This window comes from Chionomys nivalis, chromosome 6, assembly GCF_950005125.1.
Source record: "Chionomys nivalis chromosome 6, mChiNiv1.1, whole genome shotgun sequence".
NCBI classification, from domain to species: domain Eukaryota; kingdom Metazoa; phylum Chordata; class Mammalia; order Rodentia; family Cricetidae; genus Chionomys; species Chionomys nivalis.
In genome coordinates, this window is record NC_080091.1 from 14,341,789 (window position 1) to 14,358,024 (window position 16,236).

Genomic DNA, 16,236 nt, shown 5'->3' on the forward strand with positions numbered 1-16,236 from the left:
ACCACCTCTTCTCTGATTCAAGGTAAAGTTTATTGGCAGTCTCGGGGTAACAATGCGAATATTCCACTACACCATCCTGCCTGTTACTACAGTTAACACTTTATTTATGTGCATGAATGTATATATGCCAAATGTACAGGTGCTTATAAAGGCCAAAAGGGTCATATAACATGGGTGCTGAGAAATGAACTTGGTCCTCTGTAAATATAGCAGTACTCTTAGCCACATAGCTATTTTTTCTTTGATTAAAATTTTTTATTTAAAAGTTTTTTCAATTTACATGCTGACTACAGTTCCTCCTCCCGCCCCCACACCTTCCATCTACCCACCCCATCCACTCCTCAGAAAGGATAAGGTCTCCATCAGAGAGTTAACCAAGTCTGGCATAGCCTCTTTTCCGCATCTATAGTTAATTTTTATATTTTCTGCCCCAAAAGATTTTAAGTTTCATGAATACTTAGAACAAATCTCATTCATTTTGTTACTGGATTGATTCTAAAGCAGTTTTTAATACATTTACTGGGCCTGATTTTGGCTGTGTTTAATTCTGATAGTTGAATCGTTTTAGACAGTTATACAGCACGTAGAGAAAAATAAAAATCTCAGGTGAGCAGATAAAATTTCAGAAAATATAAATTCCAAGAAACAACTATATTTAAGAAAACAGGATAAAGAGACAAAAGCATCTGTTCACAACTGTAGCAATGACTTACTTTGTTATGTATTTACATATTTGATCCCACTAGTAACCTATACATGCTTTAATGATAAGAAACCAAACTTTAGTGGCAGTGACATTAATTAGAAAGACAAGTGTAACAAAGGGATTAGGAACATCACCTCACGCTGAGAGGCATAAATTCCAAGATGGAGAAGATTAAAGATTAAAAGTATTTGTACCTGTGTGCCTCTATTTTATTTGTAACATAAAAGCTTACTAGTTAAAAGAAACTGATTTAGTGGCTTAAGACATGGCATTCTTTTCTGTTTTCCCCAAATTTAGTTATCAAATGTTTCCAATCACATTTCCTGAAAGTTTTAGTTGACAATATACTGTTTTTCCCCCCAATCCCAAAAGCTCATATTACATAAACAAACACCTGGAGCTGGGTGTGGCCATGCAGGCCTTTAATTCCAGCACTCAGAGGCAGAGGCAGGTGGATCTCTGAGAGTTCAAAGCCAATCTGGTCTACAGAACAAGTTCCAGGACAGCCAGGGCTGCACAGAGAAACCCTGTCTTGAAAAAACAATAATAACAATGATAACAAACAAACACAGGTTTAGATACCGGGTCCTGCACAGTAAGGGCTGGAAGAGGTGAAAGCCCGAAGAAACTGGGCTCATAAGTTTTTAATGAAAGTGTCACTTAGGTCGGAACATGCTTTGCCAACAAACTGAAATATAGTGTTCTATAAACTGAAAGTAATTTGAATAAAGAAATGGTATACATTTAGAATCTAAAGATAGTTGATTAAATTGGCAATTAACATTCTGATTAAATCAAATGAAGATTTTCCTCAGGAAGTTAATTTAATAACAGTTGCCTGACTTGTTTTTAAATTTTAAATATTTTTTAAGATTTATTTATTTTTATGGTATGTTTGCCTAAATATATGTCTATGTACTTATATCCATGCTTGGTGTCCATAGACATCAGAAAAAAGTGATAGGACCCTGGAATTAGGGATGGTTCTGCACAATCACAAGGGTGCCAGGAATAAAATCCCTGTCCTCTCCAAGAGCAACAACTACTTTTGTTGTTCTTGTTTTGTTTCAAAACCGGGTTTCTCCATGTAGTCCTGGCTGTCTTGGAGCTCTCTCTGTAGACAAGGCTGGTCTTGAACTCAGAGATCTGGCTACCTCTATCTTTAAGGTGCTGGGATTAAAGATGTGCACCAACGACTGCTGGGCTGCAGCAAGTATTCTCTGACCACTGTGCCATCTCTAGGCTCCTGGCTGCCCGACTTATAACTGAGTAGGAAAATGCCTAAAATTATTTCTTTGCATTACAGAGCTGACCATTTAAATATTCAACCTACCGACGAGTCCCAAAACTACATTATTAAATACCAAATAATAAGCATTAATTCTTCCTAATTTGTATATATTAATCTGTATTAACATACATGCATAAGATATCAAAGCTAGAATAGTAAATAATACAATGTAACTTGTATCAATGTATGGTACCAATGAATTAAAATCGATTCTACACAAAATAGAATTCTTTTTATTTTCTGTGTGTATGGTGTGTGATTATGTATTCTAGTGGACATCTGGTGTCTTCCTAGATCACTCTTATGTACTGAGGCTCAGTCTCTTGATGAACCAGAAAATGAACAATTTCAGTTTGTCCATCTAGCAAGCTTGCCTTGAAGATTATAGGTGGCCACTATGTCCCACATGGCTTTCATGTTAGTCCTGAAGATCCTAACTCTGGTCTCCATGATTGCCAAGTGAGGGCTTTATCCACTGAGCCATCTCCCCAGCCTCAGATAACATTATTATAGAAAAAGGTTAATTACATTTGTTTGTGTCTATGTATGTGTGCACTTGTGTAGGAGCATGCGAGCCACAGCATGTGTACGGAGGTCAGAAGAAAACTTGCACGAGTTGGTTCCCTTCTACCATGTGATTCCTGAGATTTATGCTTATAGACTTGGCCTCAGGAGCCTCTACCTACTGAGCCTTCTTATTGGCCCACAAAGCAGTTTTCTTAAGTCTAGTTGAAACACATGGCCCTTTGGATACTAAATAAAAGACTACTTGGTAGATCTCTGTGACTGCAAGGCCAGTGCGGTCTACGGAACAAGTTCCAGGACAGCGACGGCTGTACAGAGAAACCCTGTTTTGTAAAACAAAACAAAATCAGATTATTCCTAACTAAAAAACTATGATTAACATTGAAGAACAAAAATTTTAAAAGAAATCTGTATCAACCATTTTAAAAGTTAAAGAGTGATTTTTATACTGTTTGTCCACATCATTTTTAGACACTAATTGCTTCTCAATATGTATTTTCATTTGTTTTATATTTTTCTCCTTTTGGTCCATGTCTGGCAACAAAATAAAAGAACTGAGCCACTTAGCCAAATGAAAACCAAAAGGCTAGTTAACATATTTCCTGAAAGGAATGTTTTGTTTTTCGGTCCTTCACTCTACTCTCAAAGGTGGTTTCTAATCTTCTGCCACTTTTGGCATCTTGCTTTTATATGAATTGTCTTCTTATTAGTTATTGGGTTGTCTTTATTCAATTCTTTCTGTTCTTACAGAACTTTCTCCAAAAGAAGGAAGAAACCAGAAACAAGATATTAATGTTTGGGCAAAATTTCCCCAGATAAAAACTACAGTGATTTGCTAAACACACACAGTACTCACCTGTCATCAGTACTTTGCTCATCGTGTAAGAGTCGTTCTTTATTTAAACCTATCTTCTCAAGCTCATGCGTTAGTTTTTCGAGATCATTGTTCATTTGTTGTGTCTTCAATTTTTCACTCACTAAGTCCTTATTTTAAAAAGAATGTACAACTCATATGTCAAGAAAAGAAAGTCACTCAAGACTCTAATTACTACAACAGAAGTCAATTTCAACCAGATAAGGTCACTGACACTGTCTTTATTACCAAGAAGTAGCTAAGTAGTATATTACACCCAAGCTGAAACCATTTAATAATCTCTTGTTCAAATTACTGTTGGAAAAACATTTTTATTAGAAACAAACTCTTTCCATGTGCTGCTACTTCTTTATAATGCTATGTTATAAAATGAGAAGAAACTCTTTCCTAGTAAACACACAAGATAGGTTTGAAAACTGTAAGGAACCTCCAACACACTCAAGGTCTTTAAAGAAGCACAAAAACCTACATGCACATTGGTTCCTAGAATAGGCCTAACACATTGATCTGAAGAATCAGGAACATGTTTATTGGCCTGCTGCTCATATTGGGAAGTTCCTTCTTAATGCCTTCCAATAGAAATGCAGACCACAGAACTGTAAGGTATCCCGGTCCTCATGCCAACATCCATTCCCATACCTGAGAATGACTACAGACCCTATTTTCTGACATATTCTGATGTAGCAAGTATTATAAGAGATATCACCAACCTAATCTTATGTCAGAATTTTCTATAGTGCAGTGTTGCAGTTTAAGTTGAACCTGATTTCCATTCTCAGGCATCTCAAAAATCACAGGGCTTTGGAGTTTGAAAGATCTGAGATTGAATGCAGAAATTTAATTCTTTTATTAATTCTGTGATTCTGAGTTAAGTTAATATTTCTGAACTTGTTTGCTAATATGAAAGTTAAACAATATTTAAATGACTGGTTGTGAAATTATATCGATTTGACTATAATCTACATGTGATTCCTTTATTCCCCTGGTAAAATCACTCTAATTAATAATACCTTATTACTAACATTTTTAAAATGTAATTTAAACTTTTCATCTAAATAGGAAAGTTAGAAATTGCTTCTAGTTCCAATTCCAAAATTCACTGAAGTATACAAAAGATGGTCCAAGTGAAAAATAGGCTCAATAAATGTGGGGTACAAAGATAACAATGTCAATAGTCGAGCTTAGGTGAACACACTCACCTCGCGTAACGTCACCAAGGTTTCCATGTCAATAGTTGAGCTGAGGTGAACACACTTACCTCACTTAATGTCACCAAGGTTTTCATGTCAATAGTTGAGCTGAGGTGAACACACTTACCTCACGTAACGTCACCAAGGTTTTCATGTCAATAGTTGCTCTTTTTACAAGCTCCTTGTTTTCTTTCTCTAATTCTTTCAGACGAACACAGGACTCTTTATATACACTAATTTCTTTAAATAAAGTTTTGTTTTCTTTTTCCAGATTTCCAATTTTCACATTATTTTCTTCTAATGTGGTATCTTTTATTTCTGCTTGTTGCCGGAGTCTCTTATTTTCCTTCTCCAGCTGTTTCTTGTCCTTTTCAAGTTGAGACGTCTCTTGTTCTAATGATTTATTTTCTTTTTCTAGTTGTTCAAGTCTTTTGCTAGATATTTTCAGTTCTTCTAGGTTTTTTTGTAATGTTTGATTTTCCATCTCTAAGTCTTGTAGCTCACTCTCTAACTGTTGGATTTTTTTATTGCTATTTTCCAGAGCTTTCTGTAGCCTTTGATTTTCTGTGTCTAGCCCTTGGTAGCTCACTTCCAAGCGTTCTGTCTTCTTGAAAGAGGCTTTCATGAGCTCCAGGCCCTTCTTCAGCTGCTCCTTCTCAGTCTCCAGCTCCTTGTTCTCCAGCTGGAGCTGGGCCATTTTCATGCTTGCGCACTTCAGAGACTCCACGCTCCTTCGCAGCTCCAAGTTTTCCTCATCAAGTTGGGAATTCTCTTTTTCTAGGGATTCTAACTGAAAAGTAAGGTTTTTAAAGCTATCCAAAGTTTTTTTTAATTTTCTATTTTCTTTCTCTAGCTCCGAATTTTCTTGTTCTAATGCCTCAATTTTTTCACAAGTAATCTTTAAATTAGTTATCTTCTTCTGTAACAATTCATTTTCTTTTCCAAGATGCTGCAACTCGTTTTCAAGCTCCTCTGCTCGCTCTCCTTTTTCTTTATAATGCTCCAATTCTTTTTTTATTTGTCTTTTTTCAAATTCAATCTTGCTTAGTTTTCCACTTGTCTCTTTGATAGATTCATGGAGAATTTTATTTTCTTTTTCAATGTCTTTCACCCTGGCCTCAGCACTAATCTGGGAGCGTTGCCGTAAAGAAGACACTGTTTGATTCAGATGTTCATTTTCCTGCTCCAATATTTTAATCTAATTAAAACAAAGAATAAAATGTAAGCTTACAATGAATAAACACAGTCTTTAAACTATCAAAAACTAACAAGGAAATAACATGGATACTAGAGTGCATGGCTTATGTTTTAATATGAAAAATATTTACTGAAAGGTCACTTTGTATATGTACTGTCAGGCCACTAAAGTTCATGTTTTCAGGGGTTTTATAATCTAAAGGAATATCTAAAAGAAAAGTATTTACAATTAAAATGATCTTCAGATTGTTTAGAGTAAATCTACTTCAAATATCTTTAAAGATCTAAGGTTTTAATTTTCATTAAATAATCTTTATATTGCATACCTACACAAGATGTGTACATTACTTGTTTGTGTGTATGTGTAATCATTTCTAAAAGAAACTTTTAATTGGGTAACATATAAATAACAATATGAGCTAGTACATCTAAAAACAAATTATCCAATTTGCAGCATAACCTGTTCTGTCATCTCACTTCTCCCTTGTTATTGGGGAGGGAGTACTGTGCATTTTCTACAACTTCTCTTTAAAATCTTCAGGGAAATTATTCTACAGACACCTAAAAGCACAGGAACTGAAGAACATTCATAATAAATTATCATTATTAAGCAAACTAGCAATTTAAATTTTCTAAGTTTCTCTTCAAAGTTTCTAAAATATATGACATAGAATATGTAAGACAATATAGCGATTCCTCCCTAAGACAGAATATATTTCAAGATCTTCCATGAGTGTCTGAAACTGCAAAGAGTTCTAAGTCTGTACGTACTGCTTTGTTTCCACACACCATGCTGATAATTTATTAGGCACAGTAAGAAGATTAACATTAATCTTATCATAGGTCTCAGTGTATTTTTCCTTTCCTTACTACATGGAAAACTTGAAACTTCTCATCTTAAGGAAGTACTTACCAGCTTCTCTGACATGAATAGCTAATGTTACTATTTTGCAGCTTAGGGCCATTATCAAGTAAGAACAGGTGACACTGTTACACAAGGGTGACAAGCAGTAGTGGGCAGTAGTGGATCTACAAGGGGGAACTTGTATGGGCAACACAACCATTCACGTGCATGGCCTGGGAGCTACTGAGAACAACAGACAACTTAGGATTATAGACTGCTGATTTCTGGAAACGGGGATACAGAGGATGACTTAAAATTTTTAAACTGTAAAAGACGGCAGGTTACAGTGAAATGGCAGAAGCAAAACTATACATAAAAGGGAGCTCATTGCAGCTAATCAGAAATCTAGAATGTTCTAGGAGGTTTCCGTGCAGTGGTGTATAAACATTTACTTTAAAACAATTGTTTGAGTGAGAAATACACGAACCTGCCTCTCCGAATTTTCTCTAAGCGTTTCAATTGTTTTTTCAAGCTGAGCTTTCTCTTTCATTAGATCCTTGCTTAAATTTTGACAATTCTGAAGACTTCGTTTTTCTTGAATAATTTCATTTTCAAGAATTTCAACCTAGAGAAAATTAAATCACAAAACCAACATAATACATAACAGACAAAACATTTTTTATCAAAAGACTAAAATTAAAATCATTTTAATATCCAAATGGTAAAAGTTAAGAATCTCATATAGAATTTCAAGTAGCATTCCATGTTAATTTAATTAGCCACATAAAATCGACAAACATGACTCTTTTTCTCTCTTCATGTTAAGACAAATTTGTATTTTGAAATACAAAGGCAGAGCAAGAAGTGAGTATCATGTACTAATGAGGACTGCCCAGATCTCACTGGAAAACTCTTGGCTATAGTGGATTTGTAGTATACAATCTTCATTAGCCTAGAAAGTTCAGTAAGAAAGGAAGAAGTTATAAAAGATCAGGAAGGCAAAAAAGAGAGATGTGGAGTTTGATACAACAGCAAACAAGAGACTTGGCAAAAATAAAAGGCAAGAATAAAAATAAAAGGCAAAAATAAAAGGAGGAAAAAAAAAGAATAATATCAAAGAAATAAACTGCAGCAAAAGCTTACATTTTCAGCCAGGCACGGCGACATATGAATAGTGAGACCTTGCCACACCTCCCGACAAAACTTCAAATGTTTACTTATTTATGCAGTAGTGGGGATTAAACCCCTCATGCTGTGGTACTGACCACACTAGGCAAGCACTTCAGTCACTGAGCTCTACTCTTGCCAGTCTATGGTGTTACAAGAAAGGGGCTACAGGAAGTAACAAGCTAGAGTCCTTGCACCCTCCACTCTCTCCTTTCCTTTGCTCACCTCCGTGCTCCTGACCATTGAGTTCTGCTTCATCACATGCCAAGAAGCAATGGAGGAGCCAGAGAAATGGCCCAGTGGTTAGGGTTGTTTTTTCAAAGGGCCGGGTTTCAGTTCCCAGCACCCATGTGGAGGCACGCCACCAATGATAACTCTAGTTCCAGGGGATCTGATGCCCTCTTCTGATCTCCTTGAGATCAGACACACACAGTGTACAGGCACACATAGAGGAAAAGTACCCAAATACATAAAAAATAAAAACTATTTTAAAAAGTCACAGAGCAAGTTCACTGTAGACTGAGAAGTTCTGAAACTGTGAGTAAAGTAAGTTTTTCCTATTTATAACTTTTTCATGTCAGGTATTTTGAAATCACATAAAGGAAGTAGATACAGGGGAGGGTCTAGAGAGAGAAATAGTAGGGGAAAATGATATAATCTCAAAAAATATTTTTAAAAGGCTCTCACCAGCCCACAGTTGGACAGTAAGTAAAATAAATATGGTAGGCTGAATTGCCTCAAATATTTTAAAATCCATGAGCTCAAACAAACACTACATAACCAACAGTCTGAGTTCTCTCAGGAGGGCACGGGGAACCAGTTCACAGTCTGAGTCAGGGGAAAGGATACCAGAGCTGATTGACGATTTGAGTAAATCATATCTAAGAGCAGGAGCTTTCAAAAGGAAGCTTTCTTGAAATTCAATTAACAAATTATGAAGCAATAATATAATTAGAATATCAGAATTTGATAAACCTCTAATTAATCACAGGAACTAAACTTTCTGTAACATCACAAAAAACAGAAAGCAGACAACAAGACATGCCTCCTAAATTAAATATACACATACTCTACAAATATTCTTGGTTAAAAAAATCATTTTAAAGCACATTTAGTCTGTGGATAAAAGAAGAAATACAGAATACAAAAGAACTTGCTAAGTGACAAAACAAGGGAAGCAAGCAACATAATCTAGACTGTGGACAAATTATAACATACCTAATTCTGTCAGCAGAAAACACGCTAGGAGAAACGGAGGGGACTTACATGCTAATTCGAAGACTTTGGTAATACAGTAATTGATTATACATCTCTTAGCTGTAGTCAGCCTACTGCACAACATAGCCAGCCATGGTGGCACATAACCTGTTAGTCCCAGCACTCAATCCCCATGAGTTTGAAGCCAACCTGGTCTACATAGCAAGTTCCATGCCAGTGAGCCCTGTCTCAAGCAAACAAACAAAAAACTCAATGTAAAAAATAAAAACCAGAATAAAGTCAGAAAAGTGGAAAAACTTGACAAAAACTTTTGAAGTACTTTTCAAAGGATTTTTTTCTCTTTTTATTTATTTTTTATTTTTTAGTTTTTTGAGACAGGGTTTCTCTATAGCTTTGGTGCCTGTCTTGGAACTCCGTCTGTAAATCAAGCTGGCCTCGAACTCACAGAGATCTTTCTGTCTCTGCCTCCTGAGTGCTGGGATTAAAGGCGCATACCACGGCCCGGCCTCCAAAGGCTTTTTTTTTTTTTTTTTTTTTGGTTTTTCAAGATAGGGTTTCTCTGTGGCTTTGGAGCCTGTCCTGGAACTAGCTCTGTAGACCAGGCTGGTCTCGAACTCACAGAGATCTGCCTGCCTCTGCCTCCCGAGTGCTGGGATTAAAGGCGTGCGCCACCACCGCCCAGCGATTTTTTTTTTTTTAATGAAGTAGTGCTCTACAGTCTTAGACTCTTAGGAGGCTGAGGTAGGGTGACTGCTTACAATTCATGAGATTTGAGAGTGACCTGGGTAATACAAATTTGTTTTTAACAACAAAAAGTTAATTTGGGGGAGTAAGAGGCCTGGAGACAGGGCTAAGTAATTAAGAGCACTAGCTGCTCCTGCACAAGACAAGAATTGGAGTCCTAGCACCCACAGGGAAGCTCATAATTGCCTGCAATGCCAGTTCCAGGGGATCTGATGCCCTCTTCTGGCCTCCGCAGACCCTGCATACAGTGCACACACATGCAAGCAGGCCAAACACCCGTATACATAAACTAAAAACAAACAATAAAACCTTTAAAAAGGTAATTTTTCTGCTGTGACATCATTGTTCTTGTTTTCTAAAAACTCCTTACTTTTTGGAGATTAACATTCTAATGTTTTGTTTTCAAAGTGATACACTGATCCCATGGTCATGAAGAGGAAACAGGAAGTAATAAAGTAAGATTAGCTGCAAGTTGGATTCTTAAATTTCTTTCTTTGAAGTACTGGGGATTGAACCAAGGAATTCTCCATATTACCAGGCAATTGCTCTACCACTGAGCTGAATGCCCAGCCCCAAATTCAGCTCACTATTACTGACTGAGTCTGGATGACAGTCAGAGGGTTCGGTGCAACCATTCCATTTAAGAATACTTAAAAAAAGCTTAAACAATACATTACAAATGGAAAATAAATGTACTAACATTTATATATTAACATTTATATACTAACATTGAACATTACAATAAAAATTGAATTTTTATTTACCTTTTTATTCAGTCTCTGGTTTTCTTTTTCAATTTTCAGGATTTTGGAAGTGTTGCCTTCTGCAGAGTCCATAGTACTCCGAAGTTCTTCTACAGTTTTTGTCAAGCTTTGGTTTTCCATCTCTAACTTTAATAACTTACTGGAAGTCAACTCATTTACCTCATGGCCCAAGGATTTCTGTGGTGCTATAATATCGAAAAATATGTCACTGGTAAATTATTTTTACTTTTTAATATTAAAAATGTTGACTTCTAATGTATCCTGACATTGATCTTTAACCTCATAAAACATAAGTTATATAGGAGACACTATTAAAACACCAAATGAAACAAAGTCTTGAGATTCTAACAAATACAGTTTAGACTAAAGAGACTATAGAATTCTAACTCATGAGAAATTATTTGGTAATGGCCATGTCCATGTCAACGAATCTTGGGTTACTCTATAAATTACAGTTATTATCCTGCAATCTTTACAAGATCACCTTGACTCAAATAAGAAATATAAGGCATATCATAAAATTTTGGAGCAATTTCAAAGATTAAAAGGCAGCTGAAGAAGAACCCTTAAAAACGATTTGAAGATCTTATATATTGTTCATATTCTGGATTAAGATGCTAACGTTCAGCTTAGGAGCAAAGACCACCACCATCTGCTCTATTTTGTCATGACAAAGCATTTTCATAAGTAGATTTTTTTTAAAAAAATTATTTATCTATGGATTAGTGCTCTGCCTGCATATATGCCTACATGCTAGAAGAGGGCACCAGATCCCATTACAGATGGTTGTGAGCACCACATGGTTGTTGGGAATTGAACTCAGGACCTCTGGAAGAGCAGGCAGTGCTCTTAGCTTCTGAGCAATTTCTCTACTCCCATCATTCTTAAGTATAGCATCACTGTCAATTCAACCTGGATTAGATATTTAAACAAGAACAAAATAAGTTCACTTGTTACAATATGGCACTTTGCACAGTTTATTCAAATTATATAAATGGTTTGATCTACAAAATAACTAATTCCTATAATTTTCCATTATTATCACTGAAGAATGTCAAAAACTGAGAATTATGGAAATTATCTATGTTATTTCTTATTATTTTGTTTTTCAAGACAGGATTTGTTCTGAAAAGTTATAGCCCTGGCAGCCCTAGGACTTGCTCTATAGATTAGGTTTGGACTTGAACTCAGAGATAAGCCTGCCTCGGCCTCCCAATTGCTGAGGTTAAAGGCATGCACCACCACCACCTGGCTTATTTATGTTAATCTTTTTTTTGTTTTGTTTTTTCGAGACAGTATTTATGTTAATCTTAAATGTACATTTTCACATAATTTATTTAGGTTCTCATGTTAGTACCAACATACTTATTTTTAACTGACAAGTAAAATTTATATTTCTAACACACACATATACACCTATGGAATAGCTAAATGAGGGTATGAAAGATATGTATTACTATACATATTTTTGTGGTTAAAACATTAAATTTTACTCTGTTAGCAATTCTCAAGCATACAAATAAATGACTGCTATTAACTGCAACCACTGATGTATAACAGACCTTATGAACTTATTCCTATCTGAAATCCTGTGCCCGTTGTCCAACAGCTCATTTTAACAAGCAAACTTTTAAAGATCCCACAAGATCATGTAGTATTTACTTTTTCACATGGTTCATTACATATGACGTAATATCCCTCAAGTTCAAGCATGCTCTATCATATAGTATTTACCTTTACACACGACAAATGCACTAACCTAGATGACTGTGAATACTGTTGGAATAAACATGAAAGTGCAGATATCTTTCATAAACTTTACAAATTTTGGCTATGTATACTCCCAGGAGTAGGACTGCTGGATCAAATGTTATTTTGTTTGCTGTTTTTTTGAGAAACCTATTTTCCACATTGGGTATACTAATTTACACTGCAATTAAAAGAGTATGCATTAAGTTCCTCTTCTCCACAACCTCAGTGTGATGACTAATTTTCATTTGTCTATTTGGTTATATTTGGAATCACCTAGGAGATACAGTTCTGAGTGTGGCTAAGAGTAAGGAGAAATGTGAGTGAATCTTATTGGCTGGGGTCAAAGGCTGAATGGAGCTGAGCACCAGGGCTATTCTCCCTCTCCTGACCAACTGTGTCTACAACGTCACCATCTATCTCATGCTCCTGCACTGTCATCTTTGCCAGGATGGACAGTACCCTTTTAAAGCATGAGCCCAAACAACTCTTCCATCCTTAAGCTATTTTGTCAGACATCACAACAAAGAGAAAAGTGATGTATGTGCTTATCTTCCGTGTTTTTAATAGCCACTGTAACAATGGGGAGTGCAGATAGACTGTGGCTTTTCATCTTTATGAGGATTAAGGCACTCAACGTCTTTTTATGTACTGTCATGTTTTAAGAAATGCCTACTACTGATATTCTTTGCCTCTTTTGTGTGTATATATGTGGTCCTGGGAATTGCTCTTTTGTGCATGCTATGAAAGAACTCTACTATCCAACTACTTCTCCTGGTTCTCAGATCAGTATTTAATAAGGTTACTTGTTTTTAAACTATTGAGCTTCTTACAGATCAAATGTGTATTTCACAAACATATTATGCTATAAACTATCTTGTTTCATTTTGTACAGAAACTTTTTTGTTTTTGCTGTTTGTGATCTGGAGATATATATATATATATATATATATATATATATATATATATATATTTTTTTTTTTTTTTAAAGTGCCTATACCAAGACCATGAAACTTTCTCTCTGTGTTTTCTTTGGTAGTTTTACAGTTTCAGGTCTTCCATTTATTTAAGCCTTTCATCCTTTTTTTTTAAAAAAATATTTATTATTTATTATGTATTCAATATTCTGTCTGCATGTATGCCTGCAGGCCAGAAGAGGGCACCAGACCTCATTACAGATGGTTGTGAGCCACCATGTGGTTGCTGGGAATTGAACTCAGGACCTTTGGAAGAGCAGGCAATGCTCTTAACCTCTGAGCCATCTCTCCAGCCTGCCTTTCATCCTTTTATACTTGTGTGAAATCACAGTCTAATTTACTTTTTTACAACAGATGTAATTTTCCCAGCATCCTTTGTTGAAAAACTTATGATTTTCTGTGTCATTTCCCTGTCATGTTTGTCAGAATTCAGTTGAACATAAATGCATGGATTTATCCTTGGGCTTGCTATTCTGTTACATTTGTTTATTATTTTGTTTTTGTTGTTGTTAGTATTTGTTTGTACAGTATGCTATTTTGTTTGTATAGATGTGTAGACTTTTAAAATCACGTATTATGATTCCCCTGTGTTCTATAGCCTTCAGAATGTTTAGTTATTCATAGTTCTTTATATTTTTACATCAATATTAGCATTGCCCCATTTTATGTCTTTGTTTCTCAAGATGGACTCTCTTAGGTCAGGCTGGTCTTGAATTCACTACCTAGACAAGATTTGAACTTGTGACCGTCTTGTATCTGGCTCTGGAGTCCTGGCTATAACCACCACATCCAATATTATTTATCATTTCTGGGACTTAAACTGTATTTTAGTAGACTGCAGTGAATCTATAGATCACTGTGGATAGTATGAACATTTTAATAACATCAATTTTGTAACTCTGAATATGTTACACCATTCCATTCCTCTTCTTTTTCAGTGATGTCCTACAGTCTTAGCATGGTCATCTTTCACTTCTTTTTATTTTGGTGTTCTAAAAGGTTTACTTTTGCTGGATGGGGGTAGTGGTGTCAGCACTCGAGTTTGAGGTCATCCTGGTTCACAGAGAAAGTTCTAGGACAATTAGAACAGTTACACAGAGAAACCCTATCTCAACTGAAAAAAAAGTTTATTTTCATTTTTTGTTTATATGTATTTGTGGCTGTGTTTGTGCATGAGGATGTCTAATGTGTGTGGGTGCCTTTTAAGGCCAGAGGAGTGTGCCAAATCCAAATAATCTGGTGCTAGAGTTATAGGAGGTTGTGAACCGCCCAACATGGATGCCAATAACTCCTGTCCTCTGGAAGAGCAGCAAGCACTTTTAACCACTGATTCATCTCTGTAGCCCCAGTTAAATTTATTTTTACATGTTTTATTTTTTAGGAACTTAAAAATATTTTTCCCTAAACTACATTTTAAAACATTTTTATTTTGTGTGTGTGGGCACTTTGTCTTCATCTTTATCAGTGAATCATTTGTATACTTGGTGCTCTTGAAAGCGTGCAGAGTGCATTAGATGCCGTGGAACTGGAGGAACAGGACAGTTGTAAACTGCTATCTGAGTACTGGGAATCAAACCTGTGCCCTCTGCAAGATCAGCCAGTGTCCTTAACCACTGAACCTTCCTCCAACCCTAACTCACATTTTAAAAACTGAATGTGTTGTTTTTCTCCTTTTACCATTTCGGTCTTGGGGACTGAACTCAGGTCATCAGGACTGGTTGCAGGTACAATTACCTACAAGCTATCTTGCCAATCTGATTTCTTCTTTTTTAAACAACTTTTTTGTTTTTATTTTATGTACACTGGTGTCATGTCTGTATGTATGTCTATATGAGAGTTGGTGTGGGAAGTCTTTCTGTCTATGTGTTGCTTTTATCGGTTAATGAATAAAACCGTGGCTTAGCAGAATAAAGCAAGATGGGAATTCCAAGCAGAGAGAGGAGGAGAGAGTAGGCAGAGTTGAGGGGATGCCATGGAGCCGCCAAAGGAGACAGACTTGAGGGAACCTTGCCGGTAAACCACGAGCCTCATGGTAAAATATAAAATAATGAAAATGGGTTAATTTAAGATATAAGAGCTAGCTAGCATACACTTAAACTATTGGCCAAATAGGATTGCAAATAATAAAGTTTCTGTGTGATTATTTTGGGTCTTGGCAACCGGGACCCAACAGAGAATGTGAAATTCCCCTGAGCTAGAGTTACACTCAATTGTGAGCTAGCATGTGGGTGCTGGGAATTGAAGTCGGAGTCTCTGGATGAGAAGCCAATGCTTTCAACCACTGAGACATCTCTCTAGTCCTGTTTCTTCTTAATAGACACTATAAGTGAGATTGTTTTATTGAATAATCTGTTCTTATTTTGACTTTATATTCCTAATCTTTATCGAGTTTTTTGTTTTTAAACTTACAATTTTATGGTATGTGTAAGTTTATGTTGTGGTAAACACAATTTAACTCCTTTCTAACTTGGATTTTTCTTGTGTAACTACTCTTGTAGAATTCTAATATGTTGAAAAGAAGTGGCAAGTATATCCAATTTTGTCTTAGTAATGACAGAAGTAAGAAAGAGTTTAATATTTTCATTGTCGGGTATATGGTGACAGCATGAACTTGTTACTCACGGCTTCGATTATGTTCAGTTACATTCCTCTTCATCTGTTGAGCACTTTTATGAACTGAAGTTTTATGAACTGTGAAAAGTGCTTGAGAATCTGAGTTCAAACCCCAGAACCATGGGATAAAAAAGCGAGCTAGGGTGGCACGTACTTATAATTGTAGCACTGCGGAGGCTAACAGGTCAATCCCCCAAACTAACCAGCCAGACAGCGAGCCTGCTTGTAGAGTTTTCAACTAGTGAGAGACCCTGTTTTCAAGGGGGAAGGAAATGACAGTGGCTCCTGAGGAAGGATATTCATGGTTGTCCTCTGTCCTCTACAAGTAGGTAAGCACACATAGATAGGCTTTTTAATAGCAGAAAACTTAAATCTGT

At 36.0% G+C, this 16,236-nt stretch overlaps 1 protein-coding gene across 9 annotated transcripts in view; it reads right to left on the reverse strand.

The window, feature by feature from the left end:
* Positions 1-16,236, reverse strand: part of Ccdc88a (coiled-coil domain containing 88A) — a 157,076-nt gene that overhangs the window by 47,968 nt on the left and 92,872 nt on the right. For all 9 annotated transcript variants that reach the window (XR_009057257.1, XM_057772008.1, XM_057772009.1 and 6 more), the window contains exons 13-16: positions 10,521-10,705; positions 7,115-7,252; positions 4,714-5,784; positions 3,379-3,506 (exon numbers count right to left, since the gene is read on the reverse strand). Coding sequence is in view for 8 of the 9 variants with exons in the window: in XM_057772008.1 (XP_057627991.1) it covers positions 3,379-3,506; positions 4,714-5,784; positions 7,115-7,252; positions 10,521-10,705 (1,522 nt within the window). In the remaining variant the exon portion in view is untranslated. The remainder of the gene's footprint in view (positions 1-3,378; positions 3,507-4,713; positions 5,785-7,114; positions 7,253-10,520; positions 10,706-16,236) is intronic.